The 21,595-nt window shown below is 39.6% G+C and overlaps 1 protein-coding gene across 1 annotated transcript in view; it reads right to left on the bottom strand.

Moving 5' to 3' along the window:
• The window catches only part of LOC110529986 (protein disulfide-isomerase TMX3), a 37,755-nt gene extending 17,183 nt beyond the window's left edge, over positions 1-20,572 (bottom strand). The window contains exons 1-9 of the mRNA XM_021612702.2: positions 20,384-20,572; positions 20,121-20,184; positions 19,766-19,808; positions 19,368-19,491; positions 9,397-9,442; positions 9,200-9,280; positions 7,482-7,581; positions 7,242-7,319; positions 6,671-6,737 (exon numbers count right to left, since the gene is read on the bottom strand). Coding sequence (XP_021468377.1) covers positions 6,671-6,737; positions 7,242-7,319; positions 7,482-7,581; positions 9,200-9,280; positions 9,397-9,442; positions 19,368-19,491; positions 19,766-19,808; positions 20,121-20,184; positions 20,384-20,417 — 637 coding nt within the window. The 5' untranslated portion in view covers positions 20,418-20,572. The remainder of the gene's footprint in view (positions 1-6,670; positions 6,738-7,241; positions 7,320-7,481; positions 7,582-9,199; positions 9,281-9,396; positions 9,443-19,367; positions 19,492-19,765; positions 19,809-20,120; positions 20,185-20,383) is intronic.
• Positions 20,573-21,595: the final 1,023 nt, after the last annotated feature.

The raw sequence follows: 21,595 nt of genomic DNA, 5'->3' as shown, positions 1-21,595 counted from the left end.
AAAAAACAATCAATCAATGACTGTCGTTGCTCCAATGTGTACTTAACCATAAACATCAATGCCTTTCTTAAAATCAATACACAAGTACATATTTTTAAACCTGCATATTTAGCTAAAATAAATCCAGGTTAGCAGGCAATATTAACCAGGTGAAATTGTGTCACTTCTCTTGCATTCATTGCACGCAGAGTCAGGGAATATGCAACAGTTTGGGCCGCCTGGCTCTTTGAGAACTTATTTGCCAGAATTTTACGTAATTATGACATAACATTGAAGGTTGTGCAATGTAACAGGAATATTTAGACTCATGGATGCCACCCGCTAGATAAAATACAGAACGGAATAAACGTTTTGTTTTCGAGGTGATAGTTTCTGGATTTGACCTGAGGCTCGTATTTCTGTGTGTTTATTATAGTTAAGTTTATGATTTGATATTTGATAGAGCAGTCTGACTGAGGGGTGGTAGGCAGCAGCAGGCTCGTAATAGTCAAAGGTCTATGGTTTAGAGAGAAATAGTCGACGCGTTATAATTTCTGTAATAACTTGCGGCTGAACTTGAAAGGGGTTCCTTCGTTATTTTACCGTTCATGTCTTCCATAGAGAATGTCTTGATCTACTTCAAATAAAGTCTGTGTTTTGTGCAAACTTAAACCACCTCGGCATTTTGATACCCATGCAAATCTCACTAGGATAAGGTAACGTTTGACAAAATATTTTCATAAATCCACTCTACAAAAAAAATGATCTTCGCTTATATTTAGCCAATATTGATCAGAGTTACCTTGTCCTATGGATATCTACACAGTTATAAAACTGGCAAGGTGGTGTAAGCCTACACGAAACACAGACCTTATTTAAAAAATTATTTATAAATTAATCTAAAAATATCCTATCGAATAAATGAATGAAGGAACTGCTTTTCAGATTTTGCTAGAAGGTGTCATGGGAATTATGACTCGCACTTTGGTAGTCAATTCTTACCATGTCCATTATTAAAATAGGATTTCCTGCATATAGAAATTACAGTTTATTTTCCAACATTCATCACAGGTAACTTAAACTCAAATTCAAACAGTTGAGAGTATTTGTCTCCTAAGCAGACTCTTCAGTATCATTGTCAATTCAGAGCTGTGTGTGTGTTTTACAGATGGCAGAGAAACGCACTATTACATGGAATTGGCACCAGGGAAAGCAAGGTGTCTTATTTGTGATAAAGATGTAAGCATGGGGTCAGCAACGGCTAAATCAAAAAATACCTCCAACCTGTGGAATCACCTTAAGAACATTAAGAACACCCATCCAAAAGCCCATAATATGTATTATATTAAGTTAAAATAAAAGTGTTCATTCAGTATTGTTGCGATTGTCATTATTACAAAAATGTGTGTGTTTTAAATCGGCCGATTAATCGGTATCGCTATCTGCGTTGAAAAATCATAATCGGTCTACCTCTACTCCAAACCCCATAAATCATGAGCGCACTGCTTACAAAACAGAGCTGAGAGCTCTCCGTGCAGAATCCGGCTGTTGCCACCCAACTAAATCCAGCAAAATGGACTCATTTATCACCAGAACCTCCCAACAAAGCACACAATCCTTGGAAATAATTGCCCAACAAACAGAACACAACAACTGCGATGAAATGTGTTTCAGACATAATTATGCACTATAGTGGTATTTTTTCATTTTCTCACCAGAATAGACAACCAATGACGTCATTGGTTGATTGTGCCTGCTGTCTGATATAAAAATGAATTGAGTCATGTTTTGTAGCAATTATTGTGGCCTTTGTGTTTCGCCAATTGCACGTTGACGCTAGCAGCAAGGAGATATGGTTGTCCTTGTTCAATAGAACTATTGGACTTTTCTCAACAATGTTCCTATTTGCCACGACATTGCAGGTTATCTACGTCGACTCATTTTCCCTGGCTTTGTAAAGACTACTTCCTGACAGGAGCCCTACTTCCTTGTCCAATTTTGTTCCCAACCTCAAAGGCAGGCCTTTCAAAACAGGGGCTGTACTAGTTTCTACAGGTTCATGGGAGCTATGTTACTCTGCACTCTATACGAGATTGCCAAATAATTACAATGGCTGCTTCTGATAATTCTTCTTTCCAAGAGCTGGTCGCTGAAAACGTTTTTGATGTTCTTTTACATCGGGACATACAGCCCTATTAATTTGAGCCAGAAAACACTGAAGATGAGTTGAGACAGTGAGAACAAGAATTGCGAGACCAGCAAGTAGCGATACGGTGACACAGACTCTGACTGGTGGTGCTTATGCGAATGTCGACAGAAGAGGAATGTCTGTGCCGCCACGAATTTGATCATGGACAATTGAAGTTTCGACGCACATGTGGATAGAGGGGTGCTGCTCCAGCATGTTTTTATGAACCTGTTAAGGGAATTTTTATCAATAATGACTATTTATGTATACAGTTCAATCAGGACTGACTAATCATAATACTATTATGTTACTGTATATGTACTAATCAGAATACTATTATGTTACTGTATATGTATGAATTTTCTTTTTAATCCTAGTACTGAATATAATGTGTGTAAATATAATCAAGAACTAGAACAATGACATTTCTACCATGGTAGAAATGAATGAACTTATAGCCAGACTGGCTAAAAGGCTTATCTACACAAGCTGGCCTTGGCTCGGTCATAAATTATCTTAATAGGGAGAGACGATGTGAGAACCATACAGCCATTGTACTGGAGCGGAGATGAGACGGGCTAGTACTAAAACTAATGACGTCATTTTCAGTTTATAACCTGTGGTAAAATGTGTAATGGGCAGTATTCTCGTGAATAAACGCTGCTGATTGACTTTAAGACTGGGCTCTGTCCATTTTATACAAATAAGAGTCATACAAATTCTTATGAATTGACAGAGTGTTTAATTTTAATTGGGTATTAAAACAGAGGAATTTAATTCCTGTAAACAGAACCTCCAAGATCAACTAGTGGTGGCAGCCTAGACCATCTGGACCAGGAGGGCAACTGACAAATGAGTACGGTGTTTTGCTCTCGTTAGCTTGCTAGCAATTTATGCTCTCTTTTTACACAAAGCAGTGTCCTTCAGTACAGAATAATTTTGTAATCGATTCAGCCATAACGGGCTTGCTGGTACTACTACAAGCCAAGCTAGCCAGCTTTGTTTGCTATACCCAACGTGTACTGTAGCCTAATGATATAGCTAGTTAGATAAAGTTAACTAGCTTTAGTGCATCTCATCAGGAGCAAAACTGGATCAATATTTTTTGTTGATGATGACAACGAGAAAATTAATGACTTTGGCTTTATGATGCATATTAACTATACATGTGTGTGGTAGCTAGCTATCTAGCTAACGTACAGTACCAGTCAAAAGTCTGGACACACCTACTCATTCAAGGGTTTCTTTAGTTTTTACTATTTTCTACATTGTAGAATATGAAATAACCCATATGGAATCATAAAGTAACCAAAAAAGTGTTTGACAAATAGCCACCCTTTGCCTTGACGACAGCTTTGCACACTCTTGGCATTCTCTCAACCAACTTCACCTGGAATGCTTTTCCAACAGTACTGAAGGAGTTCCCACATTTGCTGAGCACTTGTTGGCTGCTTTTCCTTTACTCTGCAGTCCAACTCATCCCAAACCATCTCAAATAGGTTGAGGTCAGGTAATTGTGGAGGCCAGGTCATCTGATACAGCACCATCACTCTCCTTCTTGGTCAAATAGCCCTTACACAGCATGGAGATGTGTTGGGTCATTGTCCTGTTCAAAAACAAATGATAGGTCCACTAAGCCCAAACCAGATGGGACGACATATTGCTGCAGAGTGCTTTGGTAGCCATGCTGGTTAAGTGTGTCTTGAATTCTAAATAAATCACTGACAGTGTCAGAAAGAAATTCCACAAATTAACTTTTAAGAAGGCACACCAGTTAATTGAAATGTTATTCCAGGCAACTACCTCATGAAGCTGGTTGAGAGAATGCCGAGAGTGTGCAAAACTTTCATCAAGGCAAAGGGTGGCTACTTTGAAGAATGTAAAATATGAAATATATTTTGTTTTGCTTAACACTTTTTTTGATTTCATAGTTTTGATGTCTTTTCGAATAGTAAAAATAAAGTTACTACATGATTCCACATGTGTAATTTCGTAGTTTTGATGTCTTCACTATTATTCTACAATGTGGAAAATAGTAAAAATAAAGAAAACCACAGCTCGGGGTGGCAGATAGCCTAGTGGTTAGAGCCAGTACCCGAAAGGTTGCTTGATCGAATCCCAGAGCTGACAATTTAAAAATCTGTCGTTCTGCCCCTGAATAAGGCAGTTAACCCACTGTTCTTAGGCCGTCATTGTAAATAAGAATTTGTTCTTAACTGACTTGCCAAGTTAAATAAAGGTTAAAACATAAATTATTTTTAAATGAGTTGGAGTGTCCAAACTTTTGATTGGTACTGTGTGTTTGTGAGATGTGTAAAATTCTGCATTGTGCTTCTACAGTAGGAATACAGACAGTACACAACGATTGCCCATAAAAGACAATACCGCATGGTGGCCTATAGATTATTTTTGGAGTTTGTTTTACGTGGGGAGAAGCTAAGCAGAGGACACCGAATCCCTTTGCCTGCATTTGTTGTTGGGGCCATTCGGGCAATTTACCCCTCACACGATGAACAGTATGTTGGATACAAAGAAGTTGATGACTCAAGAGGAGATGTGAAAGATCCCATAACAACAATCTCACCTTGTATCAAAGTGACTCCGAACACCTCACTGCACCCACCATATGTAAGTATTCCCTTTGAAGAACTGTAGTATTTATTATAGGTGTTAATAGTATATTGTTCTGCTACTGTATATACAGTGCATTCGGTAAGTATTCATATCCCTTTTTTTATGGACACGATTTGGAAAGGCACACACCTGTCTATATAAGGTCCCACAGTTGACAGTGCATGTCAGAGCAAAAACCAAGCCATGAGGTCGAAGGTATTGTGTTGAGGCACAGATCTGAGGAAGGGTACCAAAAATGTCTGCAGCATTGAAGTTCCCCAAGAACACATTGGCCTCCATCATTCCTAAATGGAATAAGTTTGGAACCACCAAGACTCTTCCTATTCCTTGGTCAAGATGGTGACCAAGAACCCGATGGTCACTCTGACAAAGCTCTAGCGTTACTCTGTCGAGATGGGAGAGCCTTCAAGAAGGAAAGCCATCTCTGCAGCACTCCACCGATCAGGCCTTTATGGTAGAGTGGCCAGATGGAAGCCACACCTCAGTAAAATGCACATGATAGCCCGCTTGGAGTTTGCCAAAAGGCACCTAAACGAGTCTCATGAGAAACAAGATTGTCTGGTCTGATGAAACCAATATTGAACTTTGGTCTGAATTCCAAGCGTCACGTCTGGAGGAAACCTGGCACCATCCCTACGGTGAAGCATAGTGGTGGCAGCAGCATCATGCTGTGGGAATGTTTTTCAGCGGCAGGGACTGGTAGACTAGTCAGGATCGATGGAAAGATGAATGGAGCAAAGTACAGGGAGATCCTTGATGAAAACCTGCTCCAGAGTGCTCAGGATCTCAGACTGGGGCGAAGGCTCACCTTCCAACAGGACAATGACCCTAAGCACACTGCCAAGACAATGCAGGAGTGGCTTCGGGACAAGTCTCTGAATGTCCTTGAGTGGCCCAACCAGAGCACAGACTTGAACCCGATTGAACATCTCTGGAGAACATCTCTGAAAATAGCTGTGCAGCAACCCTCCCCATCCAACCTGACAGAGCTTGAGAGGATCTGCCGAGAGAAACGGGAGAAACTCCCCAAATACAGGTGTGCCATGATTGTAGCGTCATACCTAAGAAGACTCGAGGCTGTAATCACTGCCAAAGCTGCTTCAACAAAGTGCTGAGTACAGGGTCTGAATACTGAATTTAAAGTGGCAAGAAAAAGTATGTGAACCCTTTGGAAATACCTGGTCATAAAATTTAATCTGTAGATGTGATATTTAAGTGTTTTATTTGGATTTAATTTGCAAAAAAATCTAAAAACTTGTTTTTGCGTTGTCATGATGAGGTATTGTGTGTAGATTGATGAGAGAAAAAAAGCATTTCAATACATTTTAAAAGAAGGCTGTAATGTAACAAATTGTGGAAAAGGTCAAGGGGTCTGAATACCTTCCGAATGCACTGTATATCCCTAGCTCTTCCAACTCAATCTTCTCTCCACTTCTGATTGCACCAGATCCACCACTTCAAAGAACTCGCATCTCCACCCGAGTTCTCCTGCTTTGGGTGCCACCACTTCGGTCTCCATTGTGTGGCAATAGCAGGCATCAGCTGGGGCTACTGTGTTGTCAGTTTGTTTTTGATTGGCTCATGCCAGGATTGAAGAAACCCGAAAGTATTTTCTGAGACGTTTAGATTTTGATTGTGCTTGATGTTGTAAATGCGAACTGCTTCCCTACAGGAAGGAATTAACCACCAACATTCAACCTGCGGTCGTGCATTGTTTATATCAATAATGCAATGGAAAAATAGTTTAATCTATTTTTCTTGCAGCAACACATTCTTCTGCAGGGGGTGCTGCCGTTTTGCCATTTTACCACAGGGGGTGCTTCCGCACACATACTTCCTGCGGCTATGAATGCAACACTGGTCTCTTACCATCATAAAGGAAGTAAGTGCCATCCTTGAACACTGCCACAGCCGGGTATTCCTTGAGAGTAACTGCCTGAGAATGACCAGAAAAGAGAGAGAATACCTCAGTCACAAAATATGATTGGAGCTCAATGTCAAGGCCCCTGGAGGCAGCGGTTCAATCCCCCATACCACCGCTCACTTTCTGTGCTGTAACCTCCTGATTTATCTCCCCATCTCCTCCTAAACCTGCCAATAAAACATCAAAATACCCTAGTATATGTTTTTATATATGTTTTTAACGCTAATGTTCAAAAGTTTGGGGTTACTTAGAAATTCTTGTGTTTTTGAAAGAAAATTAAAATAACATCAAATTGATCAGAAATACAGTGTAGATAGACATTGTTAATGTTGTAAATTACTATTATAGCTGGAAACGGATGATTTTTTATGGAATATCTACATAGGTGTACAGAGGCCCATTATCAGCAACCATCACTCCTGTGTTCTAAAAATTGCTTTTCTTTCAAAAACAAGGACATTTCTGTGACCTGAAACTTTTGAACGGTAGTCTATATACCCAATTTCTAAAACGTACCTTGGGTAAAATGTTCCTTGCAGCAGAGAAGAAGTAAGTATGCACAATCAGTTCCTTGGCCACAGATATGTACTTCTCCTTGGGGGACAAAAGGGAAAAGGAGGAAACCTCAGACAGACTATGGCACAGATGCCGCAATAATCATTTGTTTATTGTGTCCCGTGTGATTGTGCACGCGTGCGTTCGTACGTGTGCCTGTGTGTGTGTGCTTGTGTGTTTAATGCGCGGGTGTACTCATACCTTCAAGTCGGACGGTCCACCAACGTATACAAAGAGAACATCATGTCTACTCATAACATTCTGAAATAACTGCTGACTTGGCAGTGCTCTCACCACAGGTCTAAAACAAAGGAGGGATGGGGAGAGAGATGGAGAGAGCATATAAGGGACTGATGAAGGGAGTGAGAGACAGATGGGCAGAGATGGAGAGAGTACATCTTAAAGTAACTGTCCAATGAAAATCTTATTTTAAAGATCATAATCTGTCAATTTGTACCGAAATCATGTTTACACACTTTTTGCCAGATTTACAAACGATCAAGGGTAAGACCCCACTGTAAAAAGTGTGTCGGCGCTGTCGTTCATCTGAAGTGCTTTTACTGATTTGTGTACGCTCTGATTTGTTAGTATAACCTATTCTATTAAATTTGTCTGAAATCAAACAATGAATTTGAAAGATCAATATTTTTTTTAATTGAATGAAAGTTTCTAAATTGCTTTCAACACCTCATACACATTCGCATTGCTTAGCGGTGAAGGCAGTGTAGCGGAGGCAGCCTATGAGGAGGCATGGCTTATTTGGGCCGTGGCTTTCAGTTTGTTCTTTTAAGCCACACATCAAGTTAATTGGTTCTGTTGTATTCACCATGCAGAGTTTGCTTGTACACTAACAGCCCGCCGTCTAATAATACTTGCATAAGGGCATGTAATACTTTGAATAAGTGGCTAAATGCTAATCCTGGATGTTGTGTATCACATTCAACCAATCAGGTTGCAGCAGTCTGTTTTTTCACCCTTAACCTAACGCAGCGCTGTATCACATTAGTGGACACCAACACTGTTCTCAGGAGGGGTACGACGGTTTTGACTACCAGAAGTTACTTTTCGTAGCAGGTCAGGGGAATTTACATAGCAGGTTAGGATAATTAACGTGGTAGATTATGAGAATTAGGTTCAGATTAGGAAAAGGGTAAGGATAAGCTAAAAATGCAAAAATGGTCTCCGACGCGACTCGAATATATCTAGCTACAACCAGATCTGCCCTTAGAACATTCTTGGTTTCCACTAATGCAATGCTGCTAATGCGGCAGGCATAAAATAAATGCAACCCCTGGTCTGATAGTTTTAACCTGATTGGCTGAACGCGATACATACCATCCGAGATGAGCATTTAGCTACTCTAGCATGGTGGTGGAAAATTGTGTTTCATAAGGAAAGAATGTATACTTTATCCGTTTTTTTCCCGCCTTCTCATCAATAAATAAAGTTAAGGAGGATGTTAATTAAAGCCTATGCAGCCTGAATGGAGAATATTTTAGGTACAAACCGGTCCACAAGGGATACTAATGTTTTTCTGGCTGCATACAATGTGTTTGGCCAGTAAGAGTTAACATCTCAATATCACCCTCTGACGGCCTTTGGGCTGGTGAAAGTGTAAACAAAGACCATTTCATGGTGAAGCTACCTTTGTTATTCTAATATTTGTTTCACCCTCAAAATAATAGGGGAAAAATTTGAACATGCTTAGTAAATCTGGCCCTTACTGGTCATGCATACTCTGTTAAAGCCCCACTCCTTAATTTGAAAAACAATAAAGCAGCCAGCCACTTGGTTTGCCATAAAGTTGAGGGATGGGGCTGGAGAAATGTAACCAAATATCACAAAGTGGGCCTTTAGAAGTAAAATACAAGCTTTTTACAGACCATGAGCAACAACTAAACTGCCATCCTCAGTCTTACCCAGATACTCTGTCTGCAAACTCCATTATGCCATCCTTGGTTCTAGGACCTCTGTAGTTGTATTTCAAGTCATCCTTCAACCTATCCAACAGAGAATGGTAAGTTAGAATAACAAGAGCTGGGTTATGTGTTCAGTAGGGCAAATCTCAGTTCCATGTACCAACAATGAAAATACAGCTAAAATGTTCACAACTCACAACTTTATAGCGGGATAGCCTCCAACTCGAAACTCTTTTGCAAAATCTGAAACACAAATGTAAATTACTTGTTATGGCTGAGGGCAGTATTGAGTAGCTTGGATGAATAAGGTGCTCAGAGTAAACTGTCTGCTACTCAGGCCCAGTTGCTAATACAGTGCCTTGCGAAGTATTCGGCCCCCTTGAACTTTGCGACCTTTTGCCACATTTCAGGCTTCAAACATAAAGATATAAAACTGTATCTTTTTGTGAAGAATCAACAACAAGTGGGACACAATCATGAAGTGGAACGACATTTATTGGATATTGCAAACTTTTTTAACAAATCAAAAACTGAAAAATTGGGCATGCAAAATTATTCAGCCCCATTTACTTTCAGTGCAGCAAACTCTCTCCAGAAGTTCATTGAGGATCTCTGAATGATCCAATGTTGACCTAAATGACTAATGATGATAAATACAATCCACCTGTGTGTAATCAAGTCTCCGTATAAATGCACCTGCACTGTGATAGTCTCAGAGGTCCTTCAAAAGCGCAGAGAGCATCATGAAGAACAAGGAACACACAAGGCAGGTCCGAGATACTGTTGTGAAGAAGTTTAAAGCCGGATTTGGATACAAAAAGATTTCCCAAGCTTTAAACATCCCAAGGAGCACTGTGCAAGCGATAATATTGAAATGGAAGGAGTATCAGACCACTGCAAATCTACCAAGACCTGGCCGTCCCTCTAAACTTTCAGCTCATACAAGGAGAAGACTGATCAGAGATGCAGCCAAGAGGCCCATGATCACTCTGGATGAACTGCAGAGATCTACAGCTGAGGTGGGAGACTCTGTCCATAGGACAACAATCAGTCGTATATTGCACAAATCTGGCCTTTATGGAAGAGTGGCAAGAAGAAAGCCATTTCTTAAAGATATCCATAAAAAGTGTTGTTTAAAGTTTGCCACAAGCCACCTGGGAGACACACCAAACATGTGGAAGAAGGTGCTCTGGTCAGATGAAACCAAAATTGAACTTTTTGGCAACAATGCAAAACGTTATGTTTGGCGTAAAAGCAACACAGCTGAACACACCATCCCCACTGTCAAACATGGTGGTGGCAGCATCATGGTTTGGGCCTGCTTTTCTTCAGCAGGGACAGGGAAGATGGTTACAATTGATGGGAAGATGGATGGAGCCAAATACAGGACCATTCTGGAAGAAAACCTGATGGAGTCTGCAAAAGACCTGAGACTGGGATGGAGATTTGTCTTCCAACAAGACAATGATCCAAAACATAAAGCAAAATCTACAATGGAATGGTTCAAAAATAAACATATCCAGGTGTTAGAATGGCCAAGTCAAAGTCCAGACCTGAATCCAATCGAGAATCTGTGGAAAGAACTGAAAACTGCTGTTCACAAATGCTCTCCATCCAACCTCACTGAGCTCGAGCTGTTTTGCAAGGAGGAATGGGAAAAAATGTCAGTCTCTCGATGTGCAAAACTGATAGAGACATACCCCAAGCGACTTACAGCTGTAATCGCAGCAAAAGGTGGCGCTACAAAGTATTAACTTAAGGGGGCTGAATAATTTTGCACGCCCAATTTTTCAGTTTTTGATTTGTTAATAAAAAAGTTTGAAATATCCAATAAATGTCGTTCCACTTCATGATTGTGTCCCACTTGTTGTTGATTCTTCACAAAAAATACAGTTTTATATCTTTATGTTTGAAGCCTGAAATGTGGCAAAAGGTCGCAAAGTTCAAGGGGGCCGAATACTTTCGCAAGGCACTGTATATGCATAGTATTAGTAGATTTGGATAGAAAACACTCTGAAGTTTCTAACACTGTTCGAATGATGTCTGTGAGTATAACAGAACTCATATGGCAGAAAAAAACAGGCAAAAAAAATGCTTCTACTGTAAAGGAGGGGGGGATGGGAGCTGAATGAGTCAGAGGTCTGTCAGAGTGCCATGAGCTGGTCACTCGCGTTCACGTGAGAGTTAGCTTGCATTCCATTGTAATTCTACAGACAAAGGAATTTTCTGGTTGGAACATTATTGAAGATTTATGTTAAAAACATCCTAAAGATTGATTATATACTTTGTTTGACATGTTTCTACGGACTGTAACGGACGTTTTTGACTTTTCGTCTGGCCTGCGCGTCATGAATTTGGATTACTGGGCTAAACGTGCGAACAAAAAGGAGGTATTTGGACATAAATGATGGACTTTATCGAACAAATCAAGCATTTATTGTGGAACTGGTATTCCTGGGAGTGCATTCTGATGACTCCACAACATGGCGGATATCTGTATGGCTTGATCTGATAATTGCATGGTGTGCTTTTTTGGTAAAGCTTTTTTGAAATCTGACACAGCGGTTGCATTAAGGAGAAGTGTATCTATAAATCCCTGCATAATAGTTGTATCTTTTATCAATGTTTATTATGAGTATTTCTGTAAATTGATGTGGTTCTCTGCAAAATCACCAGATGTTGTTGAACTACTAAACATAACACGCCAATGTAAACTATGAACTTTATCGAACAAAACATACATGTATTGTGTAACATGAAGCCCTATGAGTGTCATCTGATGAAGATCATCAAAAGTTAGTGATTTAATTTTATCTCTATTTCTGCTTTTTGTGACTCCTCTCTTTGGCTGGAAAAATGGCTGTCTGTTTTTCTGTGACTAGGTGCAAACCTAACATAATAATTTTGTGTGCTTTCGTCGTAAAGCCTTTTTGGAATCGGACACTGTGGTGGGATTAACAACAAGTTTATCTTTAAAATGGTGTGAAATACTTCTATGTTTGAGGAATATTAATTATGACATTCTGTTGTTTTGAATTTGGCGCCCTGCACTTTCACTGGGTGTTGTCATATCGATCCCGTTAGCGGGATTCAAGCCATAAGAAGATAAGTAAGTAAATAATAGCAATAAATATTTCTGCTGTTAATTTCAGCACTGCTGAAGGAGTGAATGCAATCATGTTGATATCCTCTATTATAATATCACATACACTCCCTATATTAATTTTAATCTGTATTAATTTGGACAGTGAAGCTAAAATGTTTTATTTGTCTTTATACTCCAGGATTTGGGATTTGAGATTAAATGTTTATTTGAGGGTATTTTCATACATACAGCGCCTTATTCCACATTTTGTTGTGTTACAGCCTGAATTGAAAATGGAAAAAACAGATTTTTTTTCTCACCCATCTACACACAATACCCAATAATGCCAAGGTGAACACATGTTTTTTTTGTGCAAATGTATTGAAATAAATAAGGAAATATCTCATTTACATAAGTAGTCAATACTTTGAAGAAACACCTTTGGCAGCGATTACAGATGTAAGTCTCTTAGAGCTTTCCACACCTGGATTGTGCAACATTTGCCCATTATTCTTTTCAAAATTCTTCAAGCTCTGTCAAACTGGTTGTTGATAATTGCTAGACAACCATTTTCAGGTTTCGCCATAGATTTTAAAGTACATTTAATTCACAGATGTAACTTGATTACTTGGCCATTTTGCCTGTGCTTAGCTCCATTACGTTTAATTTCTATCCTGGAAAAACAGTCCTTAACGATTACAAGCATACCCATAACATGATCCAGCCACCACTATGTTTGAAAATATGGAGAGTGGTACTCAGTAATGTGTTGCATTGGATTTGCCCTAAGCAGAACACATTATATTCAGGGCAAAAATGTAATTGCTTTGCCACATTTTTTGCAGTATTACTTTAGTGCTTTTATTCTGTACAGGCTTCCTTCTTCTTCTATGTTAGTATTGTGGAGTAACTACAATGTTGTTGATCCGTCCTCAGTTTTCTCCTATCACAGTCAATAAACTCTCTAAATGTTTTAAAGTCACTATTGGCCTCATGATGAAATCATTCCTCTCTGGCAATATTGCTACACCATCCAAAGTGTAATTAATAACTTCAACATGCTCAAAGGGATATTTGATGTATGCTTCATTTTTTTTTTTTTACAATCAACCAATAGGTCCCCCCTGTTTGCGAGTCATTGGAAAACCTCCTTGGTATTTGTGGTTGAATCTGTGTTTGAAATTCACTGCTCGACTAAGGGACTTTACAGATGTATGTATGGGGTATAGAGATGAGGTATTAGAAAATGTTAAACACTATGATTGCACACAGAGTTAGTCCATGCAACTTATTATGTGACTTGTTAAGCAACGTTTTACTCCTGAACGTATTTAAGCTTGTCATAACAAAGGAGTTGAATACTTATTGACTGAAGGTATTTCAGATTTTCATTTTTTATTGATTCATAACATTTACATTATGGTGTAGGCAAGTGACTGAAAAAAAAATCTACATTTAATTCATTTTAAATTCAAGCTCTAACACAACAAAATGTGGAAAATATGTGAATACTTTCTGAAGGAACTATATCTGTTTTACTGTTTAGAAATGTAAAAGACTTGATGTATCTAGTCCCCCCCATTTGAATCTGTTATAGGTATTTGGACATATTCACTTATTTTATTTATTTATTTCACCTTTATTTAACCAGGTAGACTAGTTGAGAACAAGTTCTCATTTACAACTGAGACCTGGCCAAGATAAAGCAAAGCAGTGTGACACAAACAACAACACAGAGTTACACATAGAATAAACAAACATACAGTCAACAGTCACAATAGAAAAAGTCTGGAAGGAAAGGCGGCCAAAGGGGGAATTGGCTTTGGGGGTGACAAGTGAAATATACCTGCTGGAGCGCGTGCTACGGGTGGGTGCTGCTATGGTGACCAGGGGCAGTCATTTGAGAAACCAAGGCTGTTGAGTCTGGCGATAAGAATGTGGTGATTGACAGAGTCGAAAGCCTTGGCCAGGTCAATGAATACAGCTGCACAGTATTGTCTCTTATCGATGGCGGTTATGATGTCGTTTAGGACCTTGAGCGTGGCTGAGGTGCACCCATGACCAGCTCGGAAACCAGATTGCATAGCGGAAAAGGTATGGTGGGATTCGAAATGGTCGGTGATTTGTTAACTTGGCTTTCGAAGACCTTAGAAAGGCAGGGTAGGATAGATATAGGTCTGTAACAGAGTGTCTACCCCTTTGAAGAGGGGGAAGACTGCGGCAGCTTTACAATCTTTGGGGATCTCAGACGATACGAAAGAGAGGTTAAAAGAGAGGTTGAACAGGCTAGTAATAGGGATTGCAACAATTTCGGCTGATAATTTTATTTTGTCTAGCCCGGCTGATTTGTAGGGGTCCAGATTTTGCAGCTCTTTCAGAACATCATCTATCTGGATTTAGGTGAAGGAGAAATGGGGGATGCTGGGGCAAGTTGCTGTGGGGGGTGCAGGACTGTTGACCGGGGTAGGGGTAGCCAGGTGGAAAGCATGGCCAGCCGTAGAAAAATGCTTATTGAAATTCTCAATTATCGTGGATTTATCGGTGGTGACAGTGTTTCCTAGCCTCAGTGCAGTGGGCACCTGGGAGGAGGTGCCCTTATTCTCTATGAACTTTACAGTGTCCCAGAACTTTTTGGAGTTTGTGCTACATGATGCACATTTCTGTTAGAAAAAGCTAGCCTTTGCTTTCCTAACTGCATGTGTATATTGGTTCCTAACTTCCCTGAAAAGTTGCATATCGCGGGGGCTATTCGATGCTAATGCAGAATGCCACAGGATGTTTTTGTGCTGGTCAAGGGCAGTCAGGTCTGGAATGAACCAAGGGCTATATCTGTTCCTGGTTCTACATTTTCTGAATGGGGCATACTTATTTAAGATGGTGAGGAAACCACTTCAAAAAAATAACCAGGCATCCTCTACTGACGGAACGAGGTCAATATCCTTCCAGGAAACCCAGGCCAGGTCAATTAGAAAGGCCTGCTCGCTGAAGTGTTTTAGGGAGCGTTTGACAGTGATGAGGGGTGGTCGTTTGACCGCAGACCTATTACGGACGCAGGCAATGAGGCAGTGATTGCTGAGATCCTGGTTGAAGACAGCAGAGGTGTATTTGGAGGGCAGGTTGGTTAGGATGATATCTATGAGGGTGCCCGTGTTTACAGATTTGGGATTGTACCTGGTAGGTTCATTGATAATTTGTGTGAGATTGAGGGCATCAAGCTTAGATTGTAGGATGGCCGGGGTGTTACGCATGTCCCAGTTTAGGTCACCTAACAGCACGAGCTCTGAAGATAGATGGGGGGCAATCCATTCACACATGGTGTCCAGGGCACAGCTGGGGGCAGAAGGTTGTCTATAGCAAGCAGCAATGGTGAGAGACTTGTTTCTGGAAAGGTAGATTTTTTAGTAGAAGCTCAAATTGTTTTGGCACAGACCTGGATAGTATGACAAAACTCTGCAGGCTATCTCTGCAGTAGATTGCAACTCTGCCCCCTTTGACAGTTCTATCTTGTCAGAAAATGTTATAGTTAGGAATGGAAATGTATATATTATAGTCTATTGAAGTATTCAAAAGTGTAGTATTTGGTCCCATATTCCTAGCACGCAATGAATAGATAAAGCTTGTGACACTACAAACTTGGTGGATGCATTTGAAGTTTGTTTTGGTTGTGTTTTGGATTATGTTGTGCCCAATAAAAATGTATGGGAAAACAAATCAAATGCTATTTGTCACACGCACCGAATACAACAGGGGTAGTACACCTTACTGTGAAGTGCTTACACACAAGGCCTCAATCAACAATGCAGTTCAATAAATAGAGTTAAGAAAATATATACTAAATGAACTAAAGTCATATTTTTAAATAAAAAGTAACAATAACGAGGCTACCGGTACCGAGTCAATGTGCGGGAGTACAGGTTTGTCGAGGTAATTTGTACATGTACAGTACCAGTCAAAAGTTTGGACACACGTACTCATTCAAGGGTTTTTCTTTATTGTACTATTTTCTACATTGTAGAATAATATATGAAGACATCAAAACTATGAGAAAACACATATGGAATCATGTAGTAACAAAAAAGCATTAAACAAATCAAAAAATATTTATATTTGAGATTCTTCAAAGTAGGCAATCTTTGCCTTGATGACAGCTTTGCACACTCTTGGCATTCTCTCAACCAGCTTCATGAGGTAGTCACCTGGAATGCATTTCAATTAACTGTTGTGCCGTCTTAAAAGTTCATTTGTGGAATTTCTTTCCTTGTTAATGCGTTTGAGCCAATCAGTTGTGTTGTGACAAGGTAGGGGTGGCATACAGAAGATAGCCCTATTTGGTAAAAGACCAAGTCCATATTATGGCAAGAACAGCTCAAATAAGCAAAGAGAAACGACAGTCCATCATTACTTTAAGACATGAAGGTCAGCCAATCCAGAAAATTTCAAGAACTTTGAATGTTTTGTTAAGTGCAGTCGCAAAAACCATCAGGCGCTATGATGAAACTGGCTCTCATGAGGACCGCCAGAGGAAAGGAAGACCCAGAGTTACCTCTGCTGCAGAGGATAAGTTCATTAGAGTTATCAGCCTCAGAAATTGCAGCCCAAATATATGTTTCATAGAGTTCAAGTAACAGACACACCAGCATGGCTACCACAGCATTCTGCAGCGTTACGCCATCCCATCTGCTTTGCGCTTGGTTGAATTATAATTCATTTTTCAACAAGACAATGGCCCAAAACACACCTCCATCCTGTGTAAGGGCTATTTGACCAAGAAGGAGAGTGATGGTGCTGCATCAGATGACCTGGCCTCCACAATCACGTTTGACAGTGATGAGGGGTGGTCGTTTGACCGCAGACCCAATTGAGATGGTTTGGGATGAGTTGGACCGCAGAGTGAAGAAAACGCAGCCAATAAGTGCTCAGCATATGTGAGAACTCCTTCAAGACTGTTGGAAAAGCATTCCTGATGAAGCTGGTTGAGAGAATGCCAAGAATGTGCAAAGCTGTCATCTAGGCAAAGGGTGGCTACTTTGAAGAATATAAAATATATTTTGATTTGTTTAACACTTTAGTAAAAACAAATAAAAACCCTCTTCACGACTGTCTTGGTGTGTTTGGACCATAATAGTTTGTTGGTGATGTGGGAACTATCGACCCGCTCCACTACAGCTCCGTCGTTGTTAATGGGGACCTGTTCAGCCCTCCTTTTCCTGTAGTTTACGATCAGGTCCTTTGTCTTGCTCAAATTGAGGGAGAGGTTGTTGTCCTGGCACCACACTGCCAGGTCTCTGAACTCCTTCCTATAGGCGGTCTCATCGTTGTCTGTGATCAGGCCTACCACTGTTGTGTTGTCAGAAAAAAATAAAGATGGTGTTGGACTCGTGCTTGGCCATGCAGTTGTGTGTGAACAGTGAGTACAGGAGGGGACTAAGCACACACCCCTGAGGGGCCCCAGGGTTGAGGATCAGCATGGCAGATGTGATGTTGCCTACTCTTAGCACCTGGGGCGGCCCGCCAGGAAGTAAAGGATCCAGTTGCAGAGGGAGATGTTTCGTAAAATCATTAATTGTGTCAATTTGTGCTGTAAATAATGCAATTGACTTCAATGGCTAAATTCTCAGAACGGGGCAGAAGAAAAATGTCTTGCTGAAATGACATGGAAAGACTTCAAATGAATATTGAAAGGAGTGTATGTAAGCCATTGTTATAGTAAAGTTCTGGTTTTAAATGACTAAATATCTCAAACATTTTGACATAGTTCAGTACATGTACAAGGTAAGATAAATCTAATGTAATGGCTGACAGGTTTAGGCCAACATGGTGGACAGAGAGATCATTCTTCAAAATGTAATCCTGCTACTTAAAAAAATCTTCACAATGAGAGAGAGAGAGAGTAGCTAACCAGTTAACCTACTCCACTCCCTCATACAGGAGCAGATAATAGGGGATTTGAAGGTTCAACAAAGCCGAACAGCACTGAAAATGCTCACTACACTGTTAGCCCATCTGGTTTGCATGGCTTACCATCTGTTGCACAAAACACACGTACATACACACAAACATGCACACAGTTGGAAGGGCTTTTAAAGCTTCACTAAGCCTATTAGTGTGAACAGGCTGACCTAATCCTGGCTCTGTGGGCCTAAATGTGACAGGGCACTGTGACTGGTTGCCTTATTGCACAATTTGGTAAACCCTTCATCTATGATGAACATAAGAAAACTATTTCAGATACCATTTATATAATGGATGGCTCAAGTGGTGATAAGTGACAACGATATAGGATAGTGGTTATTAAGAGAATATTCGGTCAATAGCAGTTGACAAGTCTGTATTTCAGCATAGTTTCGGTAGGCTAAGCCTTCAGAATAACTACAAAATACATGCAAAATGTATTATACAGATTATTATATTATTACAAGATTTTTTTTTAATATGCAGATATTCTGTCACTATTGTATATTGACCAACCAGCAGATGTCAGTGCTGCCTGAGAGTGATTTAAAACCTTCCTTGGTTTGGTTTTGGTTTGGGATGCATTTTGCTCCAGTAACTTTTCAGCAACTAAGAAACTATTTGGATCAATTCACACTTTCTATCGCAGTCCTTATGATCTAAACAGTAAAAGCAGGAGTACTTGTTGTAGTATGATGAACTACAGTACCCATAATGCCCTGTATCAGATATCCAATTTTATCTTTAAAAAGATGTTCCTGAAGCTATGTCAATGGTGTCCTGTCTCCTTACCAATACATGGTGTCACAGTGGGATCCGAACAGAGAGACCGTACCCAAATATCTGTATTTTCTTAAAGCAGGCTCTGAGAAGGCACAAAATACTAATGGCTAATTAGGTGTTAGATATTCCTCTATTTTTCAACACAGTTTTCCTGTTTTATCCTCTTCCTCTTCTCCAGTATCTTTCTCATCAGTACAATACTTATTCCGCCAGGCAGTCAGTTTTATATTCTGTTTGTCACCTTATATTGCTGTAATATTGTTTATTTTTTAAACTGTTTTTTTAACAGTTTTTTTTACTGTTGTTCTGCCATATGTCTTGTCTTGCAAATCAGATAATTCGACTCACTGGTGTGGGCTGTGGCGTCGACCTTGCCCACGTTGACTGGAGACCCCATACTTTTCAGCTCAGCCCCGATTTCATACCACACTGGGTCCAGCTGCTTGCAATAGGTACACCAGGGAGCGTAGAACTGACACCAAACATGTGGGGCACAATCACCACAATTTAAAATGCATTTCTATTTCTGCTCTCAAATAAAACCATTTTCAACTAAAAAAACATGACACACACAACATACATGATAAAACAACGCATCAAAGCTATGTGTGCACGCGTATTTCAATGTCATGCGTGCGTATTTTAATGTCCCCTCTTGCATTCTCTTGATGTTGCCCTAAAGTAAACAATCCGTTTTCACATATTATTAGGGGTTTTCTTGTGTATAAAATTTCATCCATACTTACTTGTATAAGCCATATCTCATCAGGCATTCGTGTGTCTTTAAACCTGCAAATTAGTAAGAGAAATCAACAACCATTGGTAAATCTAAACAGTGAAAATGCATTTTATGATAAACTTTTCACAATCCTTTCTAGGTACGGGTATGTAGCCTTAACATTTTTAAGGACCATGGACAGAGGATGACATGTGTGCCTTGTCAAGTGGTGTGGGTAACAGCAATCTACTTTCATATTTCGTTATTTGGCGGATTTTTTATTGTTATGGAATTCACAGACCAAAACGTATAGTCTGCCATTTCAGCATTATTATCAAAAGCAATAACTAGCAACATCTTTCTAATTAATAGAAATAACTTACGTGTCATCGAGCTCTTCAACGAAGGCTGAAACCGTAGCTATACTCAACAAAAACGTCAAAGAAACTAGAGGCATACAGAGTAAATATTACATTAAGGACACAACTGACACAAACCAACTGGAACAAATTAAAACAGGCTATTATTGCTCGTTAAGAACATTAAGCAATTAACTGGACCATCATGATAAATTCGAGTAACCTACAAAATACACGGTCGCCTAATCAACATCGCAAGTTTGTATTGACATTAATTAGTAGCCTACCTGTACACAAGACGACAAACTTTTTATTTTCCATAATTTTCACGCAATGATTTATCCAATAAATAATCAATCAGCGATTTCACTAGTGAAGCACTGATCCGGTTCGGTTTCTCCGCTGCCGTTTGTCTGCTGCGCTTAGATTGTTGAGCAACAAGGCCACAAACAAATCCTGGAACAGTCTGTCAGAGTAAAAGCCCCCTTTAAAATGGAACGTTCTTGGATGGTCAACCTGGTCTCATAGCCTTTCGTATTGCTTTGTACATAAATGCATTGTACTTCATTTTACTACGATATTAATAGTATTCATTTGTGTATGTCTATCACCCATATCGTATGATCTGTTACAAATCACAATTCATATTATATGTTACGAATTTGCATAACGTAGAATATGTTGTGAATTTGTAAATGTACTATATATTACAGATTTGCAAAACGTATGATATGTTACGAATTCTAGCTAGGTGGCAGCTAGCTAATGTTAGCTAGGCTAGGTTAGGGGTTAAGGTTAGGTTTAGGAGTTAAGTTAAATAATTAGGTTAGGGGAAATGTTGGCTAAAAGGGTTAAGGTTAGGCGACGGGTTAGCTAACATGCTAAGTAGTCGCAAAAGTAGTAAGTAGTTGAAAAGGTGCTAATTAGCTAAAATAGTCTGTGATGTGATTCAACCTTGCAACTTTTGGTTGCTAAACATTCGCATCAAGTAACCATCTGTCTTATGTAACCATACCACCCTTAACATATCATACTAATTTGAGTGTCTCAGGTGTACATTTATTAAGTTACGTCTAGTCTATGAGACCAGGCTGGAATGGGTGATCTCACTCGGATGTAGGCCTGTTTGAAAGACCGTGTATTGGATTTGACATTGCATAGACTGCAATGTAATTTTTCGCTACACCTGTTAACATTTGTATTGGTGGGTCCGCAAATGTTAAAGCTTACAGAGTGGCTTTAAATTATTTCCAGGACTTTTAATAATATGACATAGGTGGCAGCAATAAACTAAGTGTTACACAATCTTGCCACCCTTCATTTGGATATGGAGATGTGTTAAATGGTTCATCAAAAACTTCATCCTACCTTGATTCAAACAGAGTAGTGAAAGAATACAAATAATGTGGTTCACTCTTTATTCAAAATGTAAGTCTAGTAATTTATTTGAAATATCTATCAGCAAACTATCATCAAAATAAAAATAGGCCTATAAATAC

This window comes from Oncorhynchus mykiss, chromosome 8 (assembly GCF_013265735.2).
Source record: "Oncorhynchus mykiss isolate Arlee chromosome 8, USDA_OmykA_1.1, whole genome shotgun sequence".
Classification (NCBI taxonomy): Eukaryota; Metazoa; Chordata; class Actinopteri; order Salmoniformes; family Salmonidae; genus Oncorhynchus; species Oncorhynchus mykiss.
This window is presented reverse-complemented; position numbering and strand designations above follow the sequence as displayed.